Source organism: Salmo trutta, chromosome 1, assembly GCF_901001165.1.
Source record: "Salmo trutta chromosome 1, fSalTru1.1, whole genome shotgun sequence".
NCBI lineage: Eukaryota > Metazoa > Chordata > Actinopteri > Salmoniformes > Salmonidae > Salmo > Salmo trutta.
The window spans coordinates 12888652-12916621 of NC_042957.1; the positions used below are offsets into that span (position 1 = coordinate 12888652).

The window sequence follows — 27970 nt, forward strand, 5'->3', positions numbered from 1 at the left end:
CATACATTCCATACCTTTGTCTGTACATTATGCCTTGAATCTATTCTATCGCGCCCAGAAACCTGCTCCTTTTACTCCCTGTTCCAAACGTACTAGACGACCAGTTCTGATAGCCATTAGCCGTAACTTTATCCTACTCCTCCTCTGTTCCTCTGGTGATGTAGAGATTAATCCAGGTCCTGCAGTGCCTAGCTCCACTCCTACTCCCCAGGTGCTTTCATTTGTTGACTTCTGTAACCGTGAAAGCCTTGGTTTCATGCATGTTAACATTAGAAGCCTCCTCCCTAAGTTTGTTTTATTCACTGCTTTAGCACACTCCGCCAACCAGGATGTCCTAGCCGTGTCTGAATCCTGGCTTAGGAAGTCCACCAAAAACCCTGAAATTTCCATCCCTAACTATAACATTTTCTGAAAAAGATAGAACTGCCAAAGGGGGCGGTGTTGTAATCTACTGCAGAGATAGCCTGCAGAGTTCTGTCTTACTATCCAGGTCTGTACCCAAACAATTCGAGCTTCTACTTTTAAAAATCCACCTTTCCAGAAACAAGTCTCTCACCGTTGCCGCTTGCTTATAGACCACATTTTGCCCCCAGCTGTGCCCTGGACACCATATGTGAATTGATTGCCCCCCATCTATCTTCAGAGTTCGTGCTGCTAGGTGACCTAAACTGGGACATGCTTAACACCCCGGCCATCCTACAATCTAAGCTTGATGCCCTCAATCTCACACAAATTATCAATGAACCCACCAGGTACAACCCCAAATCCGTAAACACAGGCACCCTCATAGATATCATCCTAACCAAATTGCCCACCAAATACACCTCTGCTGCTTTCAACCAAGATCTCAGCGATCACTGCCTCATTGCCTGCATCCGTAATGGGCCTGCGGTCAAACAACCACCCCTCATCACTGTCAAACGCTCCCTAAAACATTTCAGCGAGCAGGCCTTTCTAATCAACCTGGCCCGGGTATCGTGGAAGGATATTGACCTCATTCCGTCAGTAGAGGATGCCTGGTTATTCTTTTAAAGTGCCTTCCTCACCATCTTAAATAAGCATGCCCCATTCAAAAAGAACCAGGAACAGATATAGCCCTTGGTTCTCTCCAGACCTGACTGCCCTTGACCAGCACAAACACATCCTGTGGCGTTCTACATTAGCAGAAATTTGCATCCTGTAGCATAAACTCAGAAAAGTTCTGGGACATTGTAAAGTCCATGGAGAATAAGAGCACCTCCTCCCAGCTGCCTGCTGCACTGAGGCTAGGAAACACTGTCACCACCGATAAATCCACTATAATTGAGAATTTCAATAAGCATTTTTCTACGGCTAGCCATGCTTTCCACCTGGCTACCCCTACCCCGATCAACAGCCCCCCCCCACCCCCAGCAACTCGCCCAGACCTCCCCCATTTCTCCTTCACCCAAATCCAGATAGCTGATTTTCTGAAAGAGCTGCAAAATCTGGACCCCTACAAATCAGCCGGGCTAGACAATCTAGACCCTCTCTTTCTAAAATTATCTGCCGAAATTGTTGCAACCCCTATTACTAGCCTGTTCAACCTCTCTTTCGTATCATCTGAGATCCCCAAAGATTGGAAAGCTGCTGCGGTCATCCCCCTCTTCAAAGGGGTCGACACTCTAGACCCAAACGGCTATAGACCTATATCTATCCTACCCTGCCTTTCTAAGGTCTTCGAAAGCCAAGTTAACAAGCAGATTACCGCCCATTTCGAATCCCACCGTACCTTCTCTACTATGCAATCTGGTTTCAAAGCTGGTCATGAGTGCACCTCAGCCATGCTCAAGGTCCTAAACGACATCATAACCGCCATCGATAGGAGACATTACTGTGCAGCTGTATTCATTGACCTGACCAAGGCTTTCGACTCTGTCAATCACCACATTCTTATCGTCAGACTCAACAGACTTGGTTTCTCAAATTATTGATAGAGTTCAGTGTGTCAAATTGGAGGGCCTGTTGTCCGGACCTCTGGCAATCTCTATGGGGAGGCCACAGGGTTAAATTCTCGGGCCGACTCTCTTCTCTGTATACATCAATGATGTCGCTCTTGCTGCTGGTGATTCTCTGATCCACCTCTATGCAGATGACACCATTCTGTATACCTCTGGCCCTTCTTTGGACACTGTGTTAACTAACCTCCAGACGAGGTTAATGCCATACAACTCTCCTTCCGTGGTCTCCAACTGCTCTTAAATGCAAGTAAAACTAAATGCATGCTCTTTAACGATCGCTGCCCGCACCTGCCCGCCCGTCCAGCATCACTACTCTGGACGGTTCTGACTTAGAATATGCGGACAACTACAAATACCTGGGTGTCTGGTTAGACTGTAATCTCTCCATCCAGACTCACATTAAGCATCTCCAATCCAAAATTAAATCTAGAATCGGCTTCCTATTTAACAACAAAGCATCCTTCACTCATGCTGCAAACATACTCTCGTTAAACTGACCATCCTACTGATCCTCGAATTCGGCAATGTAATTTACAAAATAGCCTCCAACATTCTACTCAACAAATTGGATGCAGTCTATCACAGTTTTGTCACCAAAGCCCAATATACTACCCACCACTGCGACCTGTAAGCTCTCGTTGGCTGGCCCTCGCTTCATACTCATCGCCAAACCCACTTGCTCCAGGTCATCTACAAGTCTATGCTACGTAAAGCCACGCCTTATCTCAGCTCACTGGTCACCATAGCAGCACCCACCCGTAGCACGCGCTCCAGGACGTATATCTCACTGGTCACCCCCAAAGCCAATTCTTCCTTTGGCCGCCTTTTCTTCCAGTTCTCTGCTGCCAATGGCTGGAACAAACTGCAAAAATCACTGAAGCTGGAGACTCATATCTCTACACTAGCTTTAAGCACCAGCTGTCAGAGCAGCTCACAGATCGCTGCACCTGTACATAACCCATCCAACTACCTCATCGCCATGCTGCATTTATTTATTTATCTTGCTCTTTTGCACTCCAGTATCTCTACTTGCACATTCATCTTCTGCACATCTCCCATTCCAGTGTTTAATTGCTATATTGTAATTACTTCGCCACCATGGCCTATTTATTGTCTTACCTCCCTTATTCTACCTCATTTGCACATACTGTATATAGATTTTTTTTCCTACTGTATTATTGACTGTATGTTTGTTTATTCCATGTGTAACTCTGTGTTGTTGTATGTGTCGAACTGCTTTGCTTTATCTTGGCCAGGTCGCAGTTGCAAATGAGAACTTGTTCTCAACTAGCCTACCTGGTTAAATATAGGTGAAATAAAAAGAAAATAAATTAACCGAAATGCTGTTGGCACTGAGTGCATCATCAGTACTGTACACATCAGGGTGAAGATACTAGCTGGCTATTGTATGAATGGGGAGAGTGTTGAGAGTTTAAGGAAGTGGTTACCTTTAGGGTAGTATGCTCTCTTTGACCCGTCGTGGTGCATTCTGGACTTGCGCTCCTCAGCCCCGCTGCTCTGTCGGGGGCTGTGCTCGCCGCGGTGGTGGTGATGATGATTGTCCCTCCGGACCACCGCATGATGTCCCTCCAAGGCCATGCGGTCCCTCATGACCTTGGCTCGCTCCGACTCCATAGCAATGGCCTTCTCCAGCAGGGACAGGTTTCCTTTGGTCATGTCGAAGGCCTCTTCTGAGCGATCCGAAGCCACCGATGTGGTGTCCTCATCCCCGTCCTGGTGGCAGCTGGCCGAGTAGCCCGTCCTTGAGGCCGGGCTCAGCTGCTCCTCCAGCTTCATCAGGTTGACCATGTCTGAGTAGTTGCGCTCCAGGGACCCACGCTCGTCTGGCTGCTGGCCCTGCTGGCAGCTCTCGTACCTGGGCAAGTGGTGGTGGTCCTGGGGCTGGTGCTGAGACTGATGGTGCTGGTGGTCGGTTTGGTGCAGCAGGTGGTGGTGGGGCTGGTGAGGGTGGTGGTTCTGATGCGCCTGGTAGTGGTGCAGGCCCGGGTGTCCAGGGCGATCAGATGGAGACGTCTCGTTTAGCTTGCGGGCCAGGTCAAAGCACTGGTTCCTCAGACATTCCAGGCTGTTGAGACACACCTCCTCCACACTCTCCTCAGCCTGACCCCTGATCCCATGATGGTGGGGCCGCCCGTTGGGATGCTCGCCGTCATCCACCCCTTCTAGGCAGCCATCTTCAGGCAGCATGGCACCGTGGCCCTGCGCCAACAGCTTGAGCGAATCCACTGTCTCCCTGACCACGTCACTGTCCAGGTCCACGCTCAGCTCGCCCTTCCTGCTCCCGCCGCACTCACTACCTTCTTCCTCATCGTCATCATCGTCCTCGCCGGCGCTGTTCGAGGAGTTGCTGTTCATCTCTGACTCTGTCATGGCCTGGTAGGCAGCGTCCTCTGCGATCTTCCCCAGGTTGAGAAGGGACTTGGCCACCAGCTCATCGTAGTTTTCATACTCTTCCCCGTTAGGGCCGATGTTTGGACCGGGGCCGCTGTTGTTGTTGTTGTTGTCCTTCTGTCCTATCGAGTGATGCCTTGATTGTCCACTATTTTTGTAGCGGTTCCCTGTGGTCATGAAAGGAAGGATAGACCTTTCAGCCCTTACTATAGTTGGATAGATGAAGAACAAGACCATCAGAGCTGAATTCTTTGGGATATTAATATGAAATTCAACATCTTTCAAAAACATTCCATCTAGTTAGATTTTGATCTGCCTTTGATCTCCCAGTTATGTGATTTTTACTATCAAGCCCTTCAATGTATTACTTACTGTACAATGGTTTGGATATTAATCATCACATTTAATGGATTATGTTTGCATTAATAATTTGATGTTGTACATCATATATTTGGCCAGTCATTGCCAGTATAAAATCCTTTAAATAAAACTTGTAAAAGTCAAATCCAATGTATCTAGTACGACTAATAAACCAAATGCCTTTTCATGAATCCATTCAAATGAATTTACTTTTCAACTAATCATGGATCATGAGTCAATGTGGTTGTAATAAAACGTTTCAGTGTTGATTTTAGGGACAGCGGCATATGAGACCGCGGGAGGGAATGAAAGAGGCGTATGAGGTGTTCCGGTTCGGGAGCACGAAATGTCCTCGAAGAAGGCATTTCCATGGGGGGGGGGGGTTAATAACTCGGCGAGCTCCTCTCTCGATAGCTCTTGAAGGCACTGTCAGAGGCGATTGAGGACAAGAGAGAGAGAGAGGGAGACAGAGAAAGATGGAGTGCCGATGAAGGGAGAACAGGCGCATCTGGTGCACCGAAGGTAGGGAACCACTTATTACACCCCCCTCCTCCTGAGGACCTTACTGGCCACATGCTCACAGAGACCATCATGCCTCTCTCCCTCCGCCCAGACAGACCCCTTTCACCAATTCTATTCTCTCTGAGGTATTATGCCTCCGTCTCTCCATGATTGGGTATGGCTCTCACTGGCCACATCAAAGGTGCATCACTTTGATTAGAAGTATATCTTTGATTCAGGGACCTCATTTCTAGTGGCAGCTTATTAGTCCAGCAAATAACTCCCAGCTCCACCCAACTCTATCACCCCCTCTTATTTCCCCAGAAACATTGGAAAAATGCGCTCACCTGGCTCATGGTGCACTTCTTCCTCCTCTTCTTCCTCATGTTCATCTTCATCGCCCTCATCCTCCTCTTCCTCTTGCTCCTCCTCTTCCTCTTGCTCTTCATCATCCCCATCCTCTGCTTCCTCGTCTTCCTCTATCCCATCCTCCACCTGTTCTACCTCTACTGGCCCTACTACCTCTCTCTCCCTCTCCACCTCTTCCTCCTCTTCCTCCTCTTCCTCTTCCTCATCGCCTTGCTCCTCGTTATCCTCCGAAAATCCTTCCTCCTCCTCCATCTCATCTCCCTCTTCCTCTCCCTCCCCTTCCTCCTCTTCCCCTTCCTCCTGGATCTCCCCCTCTAACTCCCCCTGCTCCTTCTGCTCCCTCTCATCCATGGGTTCAGGTTCATAGCAGGGGAAGATGGCAACAGTGTCCTCCTCTGGGTCGGGAGGGGTTAAGAAGGGCCTCCTCTTGGGGGCAGGCTCCAGAGGCTGTTTCTCCTGGGTCTTCCTCTTTTTGGCCAGGGGGCAACCATAGACACTAAATACAAGACATGAGAGGAGTAGAGATTTGTTCAATGGCCTTAATGAGATAAGGGTTCTGTATCTCTAGAGATACCGTGTTATAGCCAGATATAGCCAATCTGGCACAATGTTAATGACTTCTATATCAGTTAAAATCTGGAGGATTCATAATGCAGTCCAACAGGCTCAGAGAGGACGTCAATCATTGCATAATGTCAACTAAACAAGAATTGAAATATATATTTTCTAACCAATTGTACATACGTACAGGAAAATGCATTCTCTACTTCAATTACATTCCCAAAAGCCACTGTATTTCGAAAACCCAGCAGACATCATTTAAAAGACTCGGCCTCCAAAATGTAAAACCAATGCTTATTCAACCAGCCCTCAATTACACAACCAGCCCTCAATTACATTCCCATAATAATCATTAGCTGTTGAGAGATTTCCATTTAATTGCTCAAAAACAGTGAGTGAAATTATGCATGGTTTTAAAACCTCTCTGGGATAGGGTCTAGTTTCCTGAATTTCCGCCTGACTGACGTGCCCTGTTACTCAGGCCCAGAAGCCAGGATATGCATAATTGGTAGCATTGGATAGAAAACACATTGAAAACACTTTCTAAAACTGTTAAAATAATGTCTGAGACTAAAACAGAATAGATATGGCAGGCGAAAATCCGAAGAAAAACCAACCAGAATTTTGTATTGTTTTTGAGGTCCCAGGCTCTTATAATGGAAACCTATTGTTCCTATGTAATTCCATCTCCCAGAATGCAATTCCTATGGCTTCCACTAGATGTCAACAGTCTTTATTCAAGATTTCAGGCCTGTTTTTTGAAAACAAGAAAGAATTTGGAGTTTCGGTGAAGAGAGCACCGGAACAATATCAGTCTTTCGGTGCAGAAGGGAGAGGGAGCGCATTTACTAATTTTGCTTTCCTATTGAACATACTACTTTCCGTATGAAATATTATAGTTTATTTACATTTTAGAGTACATCAGGATTAAATAGAAACGTCGTTTGACTTGTTTGGACGAAGTTCAGCGTTAGCTATTTGGACTCCTTTGTCTGCATGTTGAACGAGTGGATTACTGAAATCGATGGCGCCAACTAAAATTCATGTTGGGATTGCAAACAGAGGAAGATCTTCAAAAGTAAGTGATTTATTTAGTCGCTATTTGGGATTTTATGAAGCCTGTGCTGGTTGAAAAATATGTTGATATGGGGCGCCGTCCTCAGACCATCGCATGGTATGCTTTCACTGTAAAGCCCATTGTAAATCAGATAACGCAGTTAGATTAACAAGAATTTAAGCTTTTAAATGATATAAGATACTTGTACGTTCATGAATGTTTAATATTATGATTATTTATTTGAATTGCGCCCGCTAGCGGGACGCATAACCCTAAATTAATGTGGATGTCAGGAAATCAATTACTTTATTTCCATATCTAAGGGCTTATTTATAGTTTGGAAGGAAGAGTTGAAGGTTGCTGTTCTTTATCAATGAGACTAGAGTAGACAGTGATGAGATGCCACAGTTCTTTGAGTGGATGTTCAATAGTAGTAGTAGCCTGGATTCCACACTCAACATTGCTCTGCCAGTTTCACCATTGTTGAAGTGAAACAAAAGTGAAACAGAGGGATATTCAGTGTGGATTCCACAGGGGCACACTCCAAAACTCAGACATCATTTACAAACGCAGTATTTGTATTTAGTGAGTCCGCCAAATCAGAGGCAGTAGGGATGACAACACGTTTTATTGATAGGTGCGTAAATTGGACCACATTGCTGTCCTGCCTGAGCATTTGATATGTAATGAGTACCTTTGGGTGTCAGGGGAAATGAGTAAAAAGTACAATATTTTCTTTAGGAATGTAGGGAAGTAAAAGTAAAACTTGTCAAAAATATAGTAAAGTACAAATACCTAAAAAATGACTTAAGTAGTACTTTCAAGTATTTTTACTTAATTTTACACCAATGCTCACATGCTTGGTTAGGAGTCATTGGGCTGTAAAATGGCCCACATTTCAACTCTATTTACTGTGGTTAATCCCCCTTCCCACTCAGCCAATGGATCCGGCCTAGCCTGCCCTAATGTGTGCAAATCTACTGTCTCAGTTAGACTGAAGGACCACCGGCAACCGGCACAACAAGGACACGTTGCCAGTTAATGGGCCTCTTTATTTTTACTCCATTTGGAATTATACATAACGATTAGGGTACACACACACACACACACACACACACACACACACACACACACACACACACACACACACACACACACACACACACACACACACACACACACACACAGAGAACTGCTCCATACACAACATATCACGCGCAACTGGGTGATCAATTTCCTATCAATTTCCTAACTCTACCTACATGTACATACTAGCTCAACTAACAGGTGCCCCTGCACATTGACTCTGTACCGGCACCCCCCTGTATATATTGTTAATTTTCACTGCTGCTCTTTAAGTACTTGTTACTTTTATCTCTTATTCTTATCCGTATTTTTTTTAAACTGCACTGTTGGTTAGGGGCTCGTAAGTAAGCATTTCACTGTAAGGTCTACACCTGTTGTATTCGGCTCATGTGACTAATACAATTTTATTTTATTTGATTCAGCTACACAGACTAGAGAATAACAACAAAAATATACATTTTCAGGGAGAGTACAGGCTGTGATCAGAGAAGAATCCATTTTCCTTTGCATACATCTGACATTTCTTTATTTTACCCTGGTGTCTTCTCTCTCTTCTTCTCTTCCTTTTATCCTACAGCTGTCAGGCAGATAGCTTGCGGGTGCAAACTGAGGACTGTTGACTGTCTCAGTGTGTGTGTGTGTGTGTGTGTGTGTGTGTGTGTGTGTGTGTGCCTGCTCCACTCAGTATGACCTTGGACACCTCAACGTCTCCCATAGGCAGGCCATACCAATTAAAATTCCACAGGTAATTAAGCCACATATGAATAAGGGAACACTGCAGACAATTTGGAGAAGGATTGTGCTGTAATTATGGGGAGGGAGAGAGAGAGAGAGAGAGAGAGAGAGAGAGAGAGAGAGAGAGAGAGAGAGAGAGAGAGAGAGAGAGAGAGAGAGAGAGAGAGAGAGAGAGAGAGAGAGAGAGAGAGAAAAAGAGAGAGAAAAAGAGAGAGAGAGAGAGAGAGAGAGAAAGAGACTGCATGCAGAATTCTGCAAAAACATCCTCCGTGTACAACGTAAAACACCAAATAATGCATGCAGAGCAGAATTATGCTGATACACTCAAATGATCAAAATCCAGAAAAGAGCTGTTAAATTCTACAACCACATAAAAGGAAGCGATTCCCAAACCTTCCAACACAAAGCCATCACCTACAGAGAGATGAACCTGGAGAAGAGCCCCCTAAGCAGTGGTGTAAATTAAGTAAAAATACTTTAAAGTACTACTTAAGTAGTTTTTGGGGTGTCTGTACTTTACTTCACTATTTATATTTTTTCCAATTTTACTTTTACTTCACTACATTCCTAAAGAAAATAATGTACGTTTTACTCCATGCATTTTCCTTGACAGCCAAAAGTACTCGTTACATTTTGAATGCTTAGCAGGACAGGATAATGGTCAAATTCACGCACAAATTCACACATCAGGAGAACATCCCTGGTCGTCCCTACTGCCTCTGGTCTGGCAGAGTCACTAAACAGAGAACATCCCTGGTCGTCCCTACTGCCTCTGGTCTGGCAGAGTCACTAAACAGAGAACATCCCTGGTCGTCCCCACTGCCTCTGGTCTGGCAGAGTCACTAAACAGAGAACATCCCTGGTTGTCCTTACTGCCTCTGATCTGGCAGAGTCACTAAACAGAGAACATCCCTGGTCGTCCCTACTGCCTCTGGTCTGGCAGAGTCACTAAACAGAGAACATCCCTGGTCGTCCCCACTGCCTCTGGTCTGGCAGAGTCACTAAACAGAGAACATCCCTGGTCGTCCCTACTGCCTCTGGTCTGGCAGAGTCACTAAACAGAGAACATCCCTGGTCGTCCCTACTGCCTCTGGTCTGGCAGAGTCACTAAACAGAGAACATCCCTGGTTGTCCCTACTGCCTCTGGTCTGGCAGAGTCACTAAACAGAGAACATCCCTGGTCGTCCCTACTGCCTCTGGTCTGGCAGAGTCACAAAACACAAAGGCTTTGTTTGTAGATATGTCTGTATTGGAGCGTGCCCCTGATTCTCCGTAACTAAATACAAATCAGAAAACGGTGCCAACTGGTTTTCTTAAAATGAGGAATTTGAAATGATTTATACTTTTACTTTTGATACTTGAGTAAATTTGAAAAATTATATTTACTTTTGATACTTAGGTATATTTAAAACCAAATACTTTTATATGTTTACTCAAGTAATATTTTACTGGGTGACTTTCACTTTTACTTGAGTCATTTTCTATTAGGGAACACAGCAGACAATTTGGAGAACGATTGTGCTGTAATTACTCAAGTATGACAATTGGGAGCTTTTTACACCACTGCCCCTAAGCAAGCTGGTCCTTGGGCTCTGTTCACAAACAGACCTCACAGAGCCCCAGGACAGCAACACAAATAGACAAATAAATCATGAGAAAACAAAAAGATAATTACTTGACACATTGGAAGGAATTAACAAAAAAACAGAGCAAACTAGAATGCTATTTGGCCCTAAACAGAGAGTACACAGTGGCAGAATACCTGACCACTGTGACTGACCCAAAATTAAGGAAATCTTTAACTATGTACAGACTCAGTGAGCATAGCCTTGCTATTGAGAAAGGCCGCCGAAGACAGACCTGGCTCTCAAGAGAAAACACACTGCCCACATAATGAGGTGGAACCTGATCTGCACTTCCTAACCTCCTGCAAAATGTGACCATATTTGAGACAGATATTTCCCTCAGATTACACAGACCCAAAAAGAATTCGGAAACAAATCTAATTTTGATAAACTCCCATATCTTTTGGGTGAAATACCACAGTGTGCCATCACAGCAGAAAGATGTTTGACCTGTTGCCACAAGAAAAGGGCAATCAGTGAAGACCAAACACCATTGTAAATACAACCTATATTTATGTTTATTTATTTTCCTTTTTTACATTTGCACATCATTACAACACTGTATATAGACATAGAGACACCTTTTTTGAGTGTAATGTTTACTGTACATTTTTTATTTTCTATTTCACTTGCTTTGCCAGTGTAAACATATGTTTCCCATGCCAATAAAGACCCTTCAATTGAAATTGAATTGAAATTACATTTAGAAAGACAGAGAGAGAGAGAGAAAGAGAAAGAGAGAAGTATATGCTGTGGAAATAATAATGACTTCCCTCAGAGAAATGTCCTTTAGAACATATCCTCTGGTTAACTCCTCTAGCTAATGCCTATCGAAAACTGTTGAGGCTAGAACCTTTTTAGAACACAACCATTTGGAACCTTAACCTTTTCTAGATCTACTGTCATCAAAGTAGCCTCTTTTGAGGCATGTCAAATCCAGCTCAGTCAAAGTAATAAAAATACAGCGACCTCTGCCTAACAAACAATAAAAACAATTCTAAGGGACTGATGTCTTATAAATCGTTAGTCTCACTTAGTGTAACAATTTATGCATTTTTGCCCTTGTGGGAATTGGGACAAAGGAAGACATCCAACTTTTAATTGGTCGGGCTACAAAAGGCATTTTCCGGCTGTATCCATCCCATCATTAACACTGTGCATTAGCTGCTCATTGCCATGACGACGACAGCGGGCTTGCCGTATATGAGTTTCCATAGGAGCGCCCTGCTCTCTGTGCCTATACTGCAGCAGCATCCACAGGCATGCATAGCACAGCACTGTCGCTATGGTGATCTCCCCCTCAGGAGTTGGATTTGCCATCCAAGCAGACAGACAGTGCGAGAGAAAGAGAAGAAGAGATAGAGGGAGAGACAGAGTGAGAGCAGCAATTCTGTCTGACAGACATAACCCCTCTCTCCCCTCCTCCCTCCCTTTCTCCCCCTCCTTCCCTCCCTCCCTCCCTCCCTCCCTCCCTCTCTTCCTCCCCAAAAGCATAACAAAAGCAGAGCTGGTATTCTGTATTCTGGAGGGCTCCGTCTGTCTATCACACGCAGCGCAGGCGCCCTCTGTTCCTCCCTCCTGCACAGGCAGCACACAATCACTGTCTATAGAAGACCACATTCTATGATGGAGCTTATCTGACATGTACAGACCGCAACCAACAGTCATAGAATATTAATCACCGAAATTGACAAAAATTCCTGAAGACCGTGCTTGATTGGTCTAAGTATTTGATTTGAACAATATGTTTTGTATTATGTATTTACTATGTTGAATATATGGACAGATAAGAAGAAGATCCATTCATTAAATACATTTCAACTACATTTCCCATGCTGCAATGGTGAGGCTTAGAGTCAAAGCTCCAGGAAGTACTAGTAAAATCATGAGTCAGGATGAATCAATCCTCCTCAGCTTAGGTCCTCAGACGTATCTAAACAAGAACATCTATCAGACCAATGTACTGCAATCTTCCTCATCAGCCACCCCACAAAACCTATCACAGATCTAATGGACTAAAGCCCTCACACACACACACACACACACACACACACACACACACACACACACACACACACACACACACACACACACACACACTTCTGACCTACAAAGTCCAAAATACACACATATACCTGCGACAGGTGTAAATGTCATCTTTGAATTTTTAGCAGCGGAGGAGGTGGAGGGAAGACAATCTCAAGTCATAGTGTTGTGTGACACAGACACAGGTGGTTAAAGAGGCAGTTTAGTGCTTCAAAGAAAAAAAGCACTGAAGTCCATAAATTATAAAAAGACATCTGGATGAGATTTTCAGTTGAAAACAGTTATGGGTAAAATCATCAACAGAAACAGTCTACAAACAAACCCTTATACCATTATATTACCATATTGACAAATATATACACTGAGCAGATACACTGAGTACACCAAACACTAAGAACACCTTCCTAATATTGAGCTGCACCCCCCCCCTTTTTTTGGAGTCAAAATCATTCCACAGGCATGCTGGCCCGTGTTGACTCAAATGCTTCCCACAGTTGTGTCAAGTTGGCTGGATGTCCTTTGGGTGGTGGACCATTCTTGATCCACACAGGAAACTGTTGAGGGTGAAAAACTCAGCTGCGTTGCAGTTCTTGACACAAACCAGTGTACCTGGCACCTACCATACCCGATTCAAATGTCTTGCTCATTCACCCTCTAAATGGCACACATACACAATCCATGTCTCAATTGTTTCAAGGCTTAAAAATCCTTCTTTAACCTGTCTCCTCCCCTTCATCTACAGTGATTGTAGTGTATTTAACAAGTGACATGAATAAGGGATCATATCTTTCACCTGGATTCACCTGGTCAGTCTATGTTATGCAAAGAACAGGTGTTCTTCATGTTTTATATACTCACTGTATACACTGCATTTGGAAAGTATTCACACCCCTTCATGTTTTACACATTTTGTTACGTTACAGACTTATTCTAAAATTTACTAGATAGTCCCCCCCCATCAATTAACACACAATACCCTATAATGACATCAAAAACAAGTTTTTAGATTTTTTTGCAAATGTATAAATACAAAAAAACTGAAATATCACATTTACATAAGTATTTAGACCCTTTACTCAGTACTTTGTTGAAGCACCTTTGGCAGCGATTACAGCCTCGAGTCTTCTTGGGTATGACGCTACAATCTTGGCACACCTGTATTTGGGGAGTTTCTCCCATTCTTCTCTGTAGATCCTCTCAAGCTCTGTCAGGTTGGATGGGGAGTGTTGCTGCACATCTATTTTCAGGTCTCTCCAGAGAGATCCAGTTCAAGTCTGTGCTCTGGCTGCGTCATTCAGAGACTTGTCCCGAAGCCACTCTGGCGTTGTCTTGGCTGTGTGCTCAAGGTCGTTGTCCTGTTGGAAGGTGAACCTTCACCCCAGTCTAAGGTCCTGAGCGCTCTGGAGCAGGTTTTCATCAAGGATCTCTCTGTACTTTGCTCCGTTCATCTTTCCCTCGATCCTGACGATCCAGTCTTCCACTCCCTGCTGCTGAAAAACATCCCCACAGCATGATGCTGCCACCACCGTGCTTCACCATACGGATAGTATTGGCCAGGTGATGAGCGGTGCATGGTTTCCTCCAGACTTGACGCTTGGCATTCAGGCCAAAGAGTTCAATCTTGGTTTCATCAGACCAGAGAATCTTGTTTATCATGGTCTGAGAGTTCTTACAGTGCCTTTTGGCAAACTCCAAGCGGGCTATTGTGCATTTTACTGAGGAGTGACTTCTGTCTGGCCACTCCACCATAAAGGCCTGCTTGGTGGAGTGCTGCAGAGATGGTTGCCTTTATGGAAAGTTCTCCCATCTCCACAGAGGAACTCTGGAGCTCTGTCAGAGTGACCATCTCCCCCGATTGCTCCGTTTGGCCAGGCGTCTTGGTGGTTCCAAACTTCTTCCATTTAAGAATGTGTTATTGGGGGCCTTCAATGCTGCAGACACCTGTCTCTGAGCTCTACAGACAATTCATTCGATCTCATGCCTTGGTTTTTGCTCTGACATGCACTGTCAACTGTGGGACCTTATATAGACAGGTATGTGCCTTTCCAAATCATGTCCAAATAATTGAATTTACCACAGGTGGACTTCAATCAAGTTGTAGAAACATCTCAAGGATGTTCAATGGAAACAGGATGAACCTGAGCTCAATTTCGAGTCTCATAGCAAAGGGTCTGAATACTTATGTAAATAAGGTATTTCAGTTTTTTGTATTTAATAGATTTGCACACATTTCTAAATAACTGTTTTTGCTTTGTCAGTATGGGGTACTGTGTGTAGATTGATAAGGGAATTTTTTTTATTTCATCCATTAGAGAATAAATGTGGAAAATGTGAAGGAGGGGTCTGAATACTTTCCGAATGCACCGCATATCTCAAGACAGGATTCATAGCAGTCGAACCATCAGACAGCCTTACAGACAGGCTAAAAAGCTCCATGGAACGAGAGAGAGAAAAGAAAGAGGGAGGAAGATGGAGAGAGTGGAGGACAAAATGGCGTCTGTTGGTAAGATAAACAACAATACAATTCTCTACTCAAGTTTAAGTTGAACCACTGCTTTATATTTAAACAATAAGGCCCTAGGAGGTGTGGTGTATGGCCAATATACAACGCCTAAGGGCTGTTCGTAGGCGAGACGCAAAGCGCAGAACCTGGATACTGCCCTTAGCCGTGGTATATTGCCCATATACCACAAAACCCTGAGTTGCCTTATTGCTATTATAAACTGGTTACCAACCAAATTAGACCAGTAAAAATAATATTTTTTTGCCATACACGTGATATACCACTGCTTTCAGCCAATCAGTTTTCAGGGCTCAAACCACCCGGTTTATAACACCGATTATAAACCGGGTACTTTGGGTCCTGGATGGTGATTGGCTGAAACAGCATTCCAGCCTTGTGTATATCAGACAATATACCATGGGTATGACACAAAACTACTTGTTCACTGTTCTATTTATGTTGTAACCGGTTAATAATAGCAATAAGGCACCTCAGGGATTTGTGGTGTATGGCCAATATAATGTATCACTACTAAGGGCTGTATCCAGGCTGTATAATGTTTTTTTTCTTTATACAGAATTCATTGTATCGTTGTAAATCAGCCCAATATACGCCGACCCTGAGACTCTGATCTCTAAGTGAGAAAAGACAACAGCTTGGATGCAATTAAACCCTGCTGTATAGTTCTCACAAAGACAACACAAATTAAACCCTGCTGTATAACTCTCACAAAGACAACACAAATTAAACCCTGCTGTATAGCTCTCACAAAGACAACACAAATTAAACCCTGCTGTATAGCTCTCACAAAGACAACACAAATTAAACCCTGCTGTATAGCTCTCACAAAGACAACACAAATTAAACCCTGCTGTATAGCTCTCACAAAGACAACACAAATTAAACCCTGTTGTATAGCTCTCACAAAGACAACACAAATTAAACCCTGCTGTATAGCTCTCACAAAGACAACACAAATTAAACCCTGCTGTATAGCTCTCACAAAGACAACACAAATTAAACCCTGCTGTATAGCTCTCACAAAGACAACACAAATTAAACCCTGCTGTATAGCCCTCACAAAGACAACCCAAATACTAGGTGTGTGTGGAGTGGCTCTGTCTGCCCTGCCAGGCTCTCCTCTCTCTACTCACTACTCTCTCTCCTCTCTCTCTCCTCTCTCCTCCTCTCTCTCCTCTCTCTCTCCCCCTCTCTCTCCTCTTTCTCCCTCTATATCCTCTCTCTCCAGCCTGCGGCACTCTAGCCCTATCCTCTCCTCGCTGCCTGCCACCAGCTCTTGGCTTCATTCCCAGCCTTTTAGTGAGTGTTACCTGTCAGGACCTGAATTATACCTGCCTGCAGGCTCAGTCCATATGAATCATACATCAGCCAGAGGGAGGGAGGGAGGGAGGGAGGGAGGGAGGGAGGGAGGGAGAGAGAGAGAGAGGGAGAGAGAGAGAGAGAGAGAGAGAGAGAGAGAGAGAGAGAGAGAGAGAGAGAGAGAGAGAGAGAGAGAGAGAGAGTCAGTGTGAGAAACAGGAGGGATGAAGGCAGAGAGAGAGAGAGGGGGATGGATGGATGGAGTGATAGGGAGTGAGAGATTGCACTCAACCTCATCTGTACAAAGCCTAGGCAATTACTGAGTGCCAGCTCTAGACATGGCAGTCACACCAGCAACAAAGCTGCTCACAATAGACCTCATTACCAGCCAGTGGATTTACTGAGAAAGGATTTCACTTTTAGTCCAAATCTTTAGACTTTTGATTTCTGTATGTTCTCACAATGATGGGCGATGGAATAAACAGTATTAAAATGATTACTCACCAAATCAGAAAGATATGTCAAAGATATTAATATTGTGCAATACATTACTGTATGTACCAATGTCAACATGTAACACTGTCACTAAAACTGGCTTTAATTTACACCTTGATTAGATGTGTAATCTTTGGTAAATCATAGGTTAATGTAGGCACAGATTGGTTTATGATTAACTGATAGGATTTTTTTGGGGCAAATTTTTGACTCCCTATAGAGTTACAAACTGCATCAAGGTCAATTGTAATGTTACATACATCAAGGTCAATTGTAACGTTACACACATCAAGGTCAATTGTAACGTTACACATATCAAGGTCAACTTTAACATTACACACATCAAGGTCAACTGTAACGTTACACACATCAAGGTCAATTGTAATGTTACACACATCAAGGTCAATTGTAATGTTACATACATCAAGGTCAATTGTAATGTTACATACATCAAGGTCAACTGTAACGTTACACACATCAAGGTCAATTGTAATGTTACATACATCAAGGTCAATTGTAATGTTACATACATCAAGGTCAATTGTAATGTTACACACATCAAGGTCAATTGTAACGTTACACACATCAAGGTCAACTTCAACATTACACATGTTAAATTATCATTGAGTGTGGAACGCCTCATCCAACCTACTACTCTATTTCTGTCTCTCTCTCTCAATCCCTCTCTCTCTCGCTCTATCTCAATCCCTCTCGCTCTCTATCTCAATCCCTCTCTCTATCTCAATCCCTCTCTCTCTCTCTTTCTCTATACCGCTCTCTCTCTCTCTGTCTCTCACTATCCCTCTCGCTCGCTTGCTCTCTCTGTCTCTCACTATCCCTCTTGCTCGCTCGCTTGCTCTCTCTCTCTCTCCCTCTCACTCGCTTGCTCTCTCTCTCTCGCTCAATTCAATTCAATTCAATTCGCTTTATTGGCATGACGTAACAATGTACATATTGCCAAAGTTTATTTTGGATATTTACAATATAAAAATAAATAAAAATGAGAATCAAAGTTGTCAATGGGACAACAGTAACAACAATAATCAAGGGTCAAAATAACCATACATTCAGCAATAACAATAAGCATACAGTAGAGTACATGTGCAGGTTGATTGGTCTGTCAGACACTGTCCCTCAACTTATGGCAGGCAGCAATGTAGTGTGCTGCCAACCCACAGCTCTCTGCGCCCTCCCCCAACAGGACGGGTAGCCTATCCTCATCAGAGAGATCTTTGAAACCTTGAATAAGGGTTTCAAATTTGGGAAAATGACACTCTCTAATTGTTTTATATTTTTTACATTTTGTCAGGAAATGCAGCTCTGTCTCAGGTTCTGCTGTTGTGCAGTGGTTGCACAGCTTTTCCTCTACAGGGAGCCAGGTTTTCCTGTGTCTACCCTTCTCAATGGCAAGGCTGTGCTCACTGAGCCTGTACCTTGTCAAGGTTTTTCTAAGGTTTTGATCAGTAACCATGGTCAAATATTTAGCCATGGTGTACTGTCGATTTAGGTCCAGATAGCACTGTATTTTGCTTTGTGTTTGTGCTTGTGTTTCCCAATAAGCAATATAGTTTTGCTTTGACTGTGTTGTAATTTGGTTTATTCTGATTGATTGGATGTTCTGGTCCTGAAGCTTCAGTGTGGTTTGTGAACTCAGGTTTGTGAACTCAGCCCCAGGACCAGCTGGATGAGGGGACTATTTTCCTTGCTCAGCTCTTGGCATTGCAGGGCTTGGTAATGATATGAGAGGGGGTCACTGTATTTTAGATATTTCCAAAACTTAATTGCTCTTTTTTGAGTTTTTATTATTAGTGGATATTGGCCTAATTCTGCCCTGCATGCATTGTTTGTAGTTTTCCTCTGGACATGTAGGAGAATCTTACAGAACTCTGCATGCAGGGTTTCAATGGGGTGTTTGTCCCATTTGCTGAAATCTTGTTTGGCAAGTGGACCCCACACCTCGCTGCCATAAAGTGCAATTGGTTCAATGACATATTCAATTAGTTTTAGCCAAATGTTAATAGGTATTTCAATTTGAATTAGCTTTTTAATGGCGTAGAATGCCCTGCGTGCTTTCTCTCTCAGTTCATTCACTGCCTCATTAATGTGTCCAGTTGAGCTTATTTTTAAACCTAAGTAATTGTAGTGTGTACAGTACTCTATATATTTTGTACCAATTGAGAACTTTGGTCTAATTCCCTGAGATCTGGATCTTCTCTGGAAAATAATTATTTTAGTATTTTTGGGGTTTACTGCCAGGGCATAGGTCTGGCAGTACTGCTCTAGCAGATCCAGGCTCTGCTGTAGGCCATGTGCTGTGGGTGTCAGCAGGGATAGGTCATCTGCGAAGAGTAGGCATTTAACTTCTGAATTGTGGAGACTAACACCAGGGGCTGAGGATTTTTCTAGAATAGTGGCCAATTCGTTAATGTAAATATTGAAGAGTGCAGGGCTCAGATTGCAACCCTGGCGAAGGCCCCGCCCCTGGTTAAAGAATTCTGTTATTTTCTTACCATTTTTAATGCTGCACGTATTGCCAGTATAGATTGATTTAATTATGTCATATGTTTTACCCCCTACACCACTTTCAATAACTTTGTAGAACAGTCCTGTATGCCAAATAGAATCAAATGCTTTTTGGAAGTCAATAAAGCAAGCGTATATTTTGGAATTATTTTGGTGGACATGTTTATCTATCAGGGTGTGTAGGGTGTAAATATGATCAGTTGTGCGATGTTTTGGTATAAATCCAATCTGGCTTTTACTCAAGACATTGTGCTTATTAAGGAAGTTTAGAACTCTTACATTGATAATACTACAGAAAACCTTCCCCAGGTTACTGTTCACACAAATGCCTCTGTAATTGTTAGGGTCAAATTTGTCTCCATTCTTAAAGATTGGGGTTATGAGTCCTTGATTCCAGATGTCAGGGAAATAACCTACACTCAGGATCAAATTAAACAGTTTTAATATATCCAATTGGAATTTTGCACTAGTGAGTTTGAGCATCTCATTTAGGATGCCATCAGGTCCGCATGCTTTTTTAAATTTGAAAGCCTGAAGTTTCTTATAGAGCTCCTGGTCAGTAATTGGGGAGTCCAATGGATTTTGATTGTCTTTTATAGCTTTTTCTAATCCATTCAACTTCTCATGAATTTGGCGTTGTTCTGCATTTGTGTCAATTTGAACGATGTTGTAGAGTGCTTTAAAATGGGTTGTCCATATGTCAAAATTTTGTACGTTTTTTCCAATTTTGCCAGAAGTTGTTTGTGTTTATGGACTCCTCTCTCTCTCCTCTCTCTCTCTCCTCTCTCTCTCTCTCTCTCTCTCTCTCTCTCTATCTCTATCCCTCTCTCTCTCTCTCTCTCTCTATCTCTATTCCTCTCTCTCGCTCTCTCTCTATCTCTCTCTCTGTCTCTCACTATCCCTCTCGCTCGCTCTCTCTCTCTCTCTCTCTCGCTCTGTCTCTCACTATCCCTCTCACTCGCTCTCGCTCTCTCTCTCTCTCGCTCTGTCTGTCTGTCTGTCTCTCATTCTCTCTCTGTTTCTCTTTCATGTCCTACTTCAAAGAGCAGACACAGAGTACGGCTCTAATGGCCGCACTCTCAAACAGCTAGCATCGTCTTCACAGTGTGTTCGTGTGTGTGTGTTTGTGTGTGTGTGCGGGGGTAACAGTCATTGTCATTACTACACCCAAACACAGCCATATGCCTCCACACCTCTACCTCCTCCTCTTCCCTAGCTTGAACACTATAGCCGGGGGTTCAACTGGGGCCGCCAGTGAAATCAATCATATTATGTTACTGAGCAGAGGAGAGATGAAGCAAGACAGCAGACAGCAAGACAGCAGACAGCAAGACAGCAGACAGCAAGACAGCAGAGCTCACTCAGCCAACAAGAGTAGCAGTTTAGTGAAGATAAATATATGTGCGGCTCTTGTGCACGGGTCGCCTAGAAAGTATAAGATTTAACCAGGTTATTTTATCACTATAAAGTTACTGCACAGTTTTAGGCAACTGTAAACATATCATCAGCACTAGAGCTCCAACCAACCAGCCAATCAACCAACCAACAAACCAAACAACCAACTACCCAACCGACCAGCCAGCAAGTCAATCAACCAATCAACCAACCAACCAACCAACCAATAAACCGACCAACCGAATAGTCAATTAACCAATCAACCAATCAACCAACCAACCGGCCAACCGACCGGCCAATCAACCGACTGACCAGCCAATCAACCAATCAACCAGCCAATCATCCAATCAACCGACCGACCAGCCAATCAACCAATCAACCAACCAATCAACTGACCGACCGACCAGCCAATCAACCAATCAATCAACCGACCAATCAACCAACCAATCAATAGAATGACCGACCAGCCAATCAACCAATTTAACCAACCAATCAACCGACCCACCAGCCAATCAACCAATCAACCAACCAACGAACAGACCAACCAATCAACCAATCAACCAGCCAACCAACAAATGAACCGACCAACTGACCAGCCAATCAATCAACAAATCAACCGACCAACCGACCAGCCAATCAACAAATCAATCAACCAATCAATCATCAGACCAACCAATCAACCAACCAAACGACCGACCAGTCAATCAACCAATCAACCGACTAACAAACCAACCAACTGACAGGCCAATCAACCAATCAACCCACTGACCGACCAGCCAACCAATCAACCAACCAACTAGCCAATCAACCAACCGACTGACCAGCCAATCAAACAACAAATCAACCGACCGAAAGACCAGTAAATCAACTAATCAACCAATCAACCGACCAGCCAATCAACCAACCAACCGACCAGCCAATCAACCAATCAAACGACAAATGAACCAAACAAGCGACCGGTCAATCCACCAATCAACTAACCAATCCATCAACCAAACGACCGACCAGTCAATCAACCAATCAACCGACTAACCAACCGACCAACTGACCGGCCAATCAACCAATCAACCCACTGACCGACCAGCCAACCAATCAACCAACCAACCAACCGACCGACCGACCGACCGACCAGCCAACCAGCCAACACTTATTATTTCAGGCAGGGCTGCCTCAGGATCTAATGCCCCCCTCTCACACGCACACGCACGCACGCACACGCACGCACGCACTCTCACTCACTCACTCACTCACTCACTCACTCACTCACTCACTCACTCACTCACTCACTCACTCACTCACACACTCACACACACACACACACACACACACACACACACACACACACACACACACACACACACACACACACACACACACACAGAGCTCTTCCTCTCAGCCTGCCCCTCTATTTGTGGGTAATTTATCACCCAGGGTCTTTGGGAGAGGGAGAGGTCTAATGCATGTGTCATTTGTCTGTGGCACCAAATGCAATTCTAGCCCACTGGTTCATGGAGACGCCTTGATGGGGTGACACTGGAGACAAAGCTATCAATCTCTCTAGCCCACGTCTGGAGAGTAAATAGCATCAAGTGGAGAAGCTTTTGTTTAAACATGCCCTGAGTAGAGGAGGACTCTGGGAAGGTCTGGTGACTTTACATGTCAGCTGTCAACGAAGTTCGATTTCCTATCGCCATCTTTCTCTTCTTTTGAGTGATTTCTTAAGTGGTCCACTGTGGATCAGTTGGTAGAGTATGCAACATAAGGATAGTGGGTTTGTTTCCCGAGACCACCCGTATGTAAAATGTAGGCACTCATGACTGTAAATCAACCCATCAGAGTCTAAGCCCTGTCTAAGCCGGGGGAGGTGGGGTTCTACTAAGCTATATGGAATTGTTTCAAGAAGTTCATACCAAGCATCATTTACTTTTTTGATTTTGAAATATAGGACAGACCCCTTGAAGTATATTACTGCTATTAGCCAATACAAACCCATTGAATAACAGATTCACTACATGGAACAACAGATAGTCCCAAAAACATATCAAAAGGAAGTTTGTTCTGAAGTGTCTGTCCTATATCTGAGAGATATAAGAATGATCAGGAAGCATGTATATGTATTTAACCCCATATTTTTGGCATTAAACGGTCTCCACATATACTTTCATTCGTTTTTTAAACTGGTACCAGGGAACTTCAGACAAGTCTTGTGAGGCCTGTGGGCATCCTAGAGCAAAACAACCCACATGTACATGTTGGTAGGAGTCTTACCTTTGCACAGAGGGGTCATTAGTGTGTAGCCCATACGGTTCGGACACTACAGACAGATCGTCTGTACTGAGTTCTAACTAGTCTCCTGACACTTGTGGAGGTCATAGAGCCCAATTTTCGGGATGTCTCATGGTCTGACAAACACCGCTCTAGCTCTGTCACCTTTCACCACAGATGCGGAAGTGTGACATAGGCGGATGCGGTGGATTGAGACGCATCCATTGTTCCTTAAACAGATTTTTATTGGGATTGTTTTATTATGCTAATTAGATTTTGCGGGGGCGCGGACATCGACCTCAGGGGGATGTTAAAGTTGCCATTTGATCATTGACTTAACATTTGCAAGAATTTGGGTGACCTTGAAGATATAAAAGACTATAAATTGGCACCAAAATTCTCGATAACATCCAAGATTACAGCAAAACGGTTGGGTCCACAGCTCTCGAAGTACAACACTCCAGTCTCTATGTAATCTGTCAATGTGTCTGGGAAATCGCCACAGCAATCACAGAAAGAATACAGATGTAGGATCTGAATTTGAGCTACAGCAGGAAAATAACCCTGCAGCAACAGGAAATATGAATTAGTGCATGGATTATACAGTAATTAATGAACATTGATGTAAGGGTTGATACATTTTCAAAAATGGAAAATCAAGTCTGAAATTTCAAAGTGGAAATTAAACTTCAGAAGCCTTTTTAATGCTCAAATACACCACAAGTTTAAAATGTCCTACATTGCAGGAATGTTCTCCTGCAACAGGTTGATCAAATTAAAAACCTACATCTGTAGATGTTGCACAACCACAATCAACCAGTATCAATCTAACACTCAAGCAGGTCCTCAGATATTCTGACACATTTTGCAATCAACTTTTCACAGCCGGTGATTGCAATTGCAGGTTTGCTTTTTGTGCAGGAGCAATGGCCTGGAGCTCGAGAACTTGATTTGTCCATGGTCAGGGACGGCTGAGTGAGTGAGAGAGTGAGGAGGAGGAGGAGGAGGAAAAATGCAGATTATAAGGGGAGTGAAGAAGGATCTTTACCTTCGGTGCCTGGCGTATTTGCCGCTGACGTGTCCGCTTCCATCACAGCCTGGAGTAGGACAGCTGTAAACACAAAGGAGAGACACTGGAGTTAACACTATGCATGGCACGACAGGCACGTCCACACACGGCCCCTCCCCCTTCACCCGATGCACACACACTCCTCCAGATGACATCCCATTCCCTCACACACAGATAGCGCTCACTACATGCATGACAAAACACATGATCCAGAGGAATGCACAGGACCATAGCAGCTGTGTATTATTCATGTAATGAGAACACACAGCCAGCAGCCTCGAAGCCAGGCGGTGACTCACTACTCTGCATATTTCATAGCAGCCCATCAGCCTTCCTTTAGACAGCTGTGAGTGCCAAACGTAAAGAGCCCCTCTTAAGGAACACTGGGTTCCTCTCCCTTTGACCCCACACCTATAGGTACTAGGAGGTCAACTCTGTTGTAGCTTTCCATTGGCCCATTCGCCCGCGGTCCACTCTCACTGCCATCACATCCGCTAGTTTACAACCATCTGTGGTATACGGTATCCATATTAGGAGATCAAATCAAATCGTATTTATCATAAGCGCCGAATACATCAGGTAGACGTTACGTGAAATGTTTAGTTACAACAATGCAGTTCAAGAAATAGTTAAGAAAATATTTACAAAAAAAAAAAAAAGTAACACAATAAAATAACAATAACAAGGCTATATATAGGGGATACCAGTACCGAGTCAATGTGCGGGGGTACAGGTTAGTCAGGCTATATACAGGGGATACCAGTACCGAGTCAATGTGCGGGGGTACAGGTTAGTCAGGCTATATACAGGGGATACCAGTACCGAGTCAATGTGCGGGGGTACAGGTTAGTCAGGTTATATACAGGGGATACCAGTACCGAGTCAATGTGCGGGGGTACAGGTTAGTCAGGCTATATACAGGGGATACCAGTACCGAGTCAATGTGCGGGGGTACAGGTTAGTCAGGCTATATACAGGAGGTACCGGTACCGAGTCAATGTGCGGGGGTACAGGTTAGTCAGGCTATATACAGGGGGTACCGGTACCGAGTCAATGTGCGGGGGTACAGGTTAGTCAGGCTATATACAGGGGTTACCGGTACCGAGTCAATGTGTGGGGGTACAGGTTAGTCAGGCTATATACAGGAGGTACCGGTACCGAGTCAATGTGCGGGGGTACAGGTTAGTCAGGCTATATACAGGGGGTACCGGTACCGAGTCAATGTGCGGGGGTACAGGTTAGTCAGGCTATATACAGGGGGTACCGGTACCGAGTCAATGTGCGGGGTACAGGTTAGTCAGGTTATATACAGGGGGTACCAGTACCGAGTCAATGTGCGGGGGTACAGGTTAGTCAGGCCATATACAGGGGGTACCAGTACCAAGTCAATGTGCGGGGGTACAGGTTAGTCGAGGTCATTTATACAATTTAGGAAGCTTTGTCTGACCACTGATTTAGTTTTGCTTGACAACTTCCTAATATGGATGCCGCGGTGGTGGATGTCCGCCATGCACCGTCCACAATGAAAAGTCCATGACTGTGCTAATTAGAGCAGAACAGCAGCTCTCGCTCTCTCCAAGGTGAACAGATCCATAGATTTGTCGGTGAATGGCAGGAGCACGCGTCGATCACTGCTATTGGCATTATTGATGTGTGTAGCCCTGGAAATGGATCCATGGACTGATGAAACACCTATGTCCTCAGGGGGAGGACGTGTATCGGCCAGTGGGCTGTCTGTCTCTGTGTGTGCATGCGTGCGTGCTTGCCTGACTGTCTGCCTGCGTGTGTGTGTACGTTTGCGTGTGTATGCTTGTATGTGTACGTGTGTGTGTACGTTTGCGTGTGTATGCTTGTACGTGTACGTGTGTGTGGATGTTTACGAGTGTATGCTTGTATGTGTACGTGTGTGTGGATGTTTACGAGTGTATGCTTGTATGTGTACGTGTGTGTGAACATGCACGATCATAAGTGTGTGAGAAGCAAGAGCCAGGGTAGTGGCGCGGAGAGATTATGGATTAGGGGTTCTGAGCTGAGAAATGCCATCAAGAGAGAGAAGGGTGTTTAGAGATAGAGACTGTGCAGGCCACTGCCAGACAGAAAACACACGATTACAGAGTGTACTAGAATGTTTATAACATTGGTGTATTCTACAACTGCAATGAAAAAGGGTAGATATATCGCAAACATTTTTTGGGGGGAAAATAATCAATCATTTTTAATCTGTTCAATGAAGGTATGAAAGTAATTATGAGCTAAACACTTGATCCTTGTCCAAATCTTACATCTGAGGAAATTACTAGAGAGATACGGTACAGGCACCGTCAACAGTGGCTGTTTACAATACAACACCGGACCTCAAGTCACTGTGGATATGATGTTAGTACGGTGTCCATATTAGGACATGTCAGGGATATTCACTTTTATCACTGGATCGAAGTGAAACATGGTCCCTCTCAACATGACCAATCTGCAGGGAGTACTGTATGCTATGTGATAATAGAATGCAGTTGATCCCCACTATAGCCTACTGTTAATACAACAGCAAATCAAATATATCTAGAAAAGCATTGACCACTCAGAGAGTCTATAAAGCCCTCAGGAATGAATTACGCACCAACCTGAATAACTCCTGTGCTGCCGTCTCCACTGGAACTAGTGAGAAAGATTCACAAAGCCACATCAGACAGTTAGATGTACTGTCAAGTACAACATACACAACAATAGCAGTAAAGAATAAACACTTACAATCAAAATCAAAACTACAGGATCCATCATGCATTTCTGAGTATCTACAGTCACTTTCACGTTGACTTGATGTCCCCCAATATGATGCCAGGTGGCTGGCGGATGAGAGGGAGGGGGCAGAGTGAGGGGTTTGGGGGGGCAGTAACTACCACCCCCAGGCCGTTTAGACAGACAGACACACTGTACTGTTACCGTAGCGTACCTCGGACCCCTCTGGAACGCGTTCGATGTCGCTTCTCAACCGCGTCCACTTCCATCTCGTAAAGACAAAGGGTTGGGAAGAGGTCATTAGTTTCATCCTCTTTCTCTCATGACATAATGAGGACTAAATACAGCACAACACATAGGCTACCATAAATGAAGATGTCACATACAGTAACAGAAGACCTAACTTCATTTCATAGAGCTTCATAGAGCTTCATGGAGCTTCATTCATTACGTAGAGAGATGTACAACTGTAGTACATCCCCTATGTGGAAGTTAGAGGTAGTTACCTGGAATCAGCTGGGTTGGGTGTGGCACCACCTCAGGTTCAAAACCACGCCTCCTTCTCTGAGAGTAGTAGTTTGGCTTTCTCAGCAGAAACACTTCAAAACTCCCCATCCAAAGTCATGATCTGCAAAGACAATAAAATAACAAGAATATAACACACTCACATTAGAAAATTCTCACATTAGCGGTAGTAAGCGTAAAGATGGTCAAGCTTAGCGGTTAGCATCTTTCTTTTGTCTTGTTTGGTTGCAATCACTTGTGGTACTATGGTATCCTTATATGGTGTCCTTATACCGAGACCATGATAATACAGGAGGAATCGAGGCAGTGATGTTGCCACTGTCAGTATGGACATATTTAAAATAGATCTTAAAACACACCTTCTTAGCTTTGCTTTTCCTTTGGGTACTTTTCAGTCGTTTAATTTATATT

General features: G+C 44.0%; 1 protein-coding gene across 9 annotated transcripts in view; it reads right to left on the minus strand.

Annotated features, from left to right (window-relative positions):
* LOC115164640 (myelin transcription factor 1-like protein) overlaps positions 1-27970 on the minus strand; it is a 187932-nt gene that overhangs the window by 42590 nt on the left and 117372 nt on the right. For 8 of the 9 annotated variants that reach the window (XM_029717454.1, XM_029717770.1, XM_029717612.1 and 5 more), the window contains exons 2-7: positions 27541-27662; positions 27249-27303; positions 26920-26953; positions 24281-24343; positions 5600-6117; positions 3428-4558 (exon numbers count right to left, since the gene is read on the minus strand). In XM_029717454.1, the coding sequence (XP_029573314.1) occupies positions 3428-4558; positions 5600-6117; positions 24281-24343; positions 26920-26953; positions 27249-27303 (1801 nt within the window). In that variant the 5' untranslated portion in view covers positions 27541-27662. Of the gene's footprint in view, positions 1-3427; positions 4598-5599; positions 6118-24280; positions 24344-26919; positions 26954-27248; positions 27304-27540; positions 27663-27970 lie in introns of those variants that run through there. The other variant, XM_029718012.1, reaches the window with a different exon arrangement.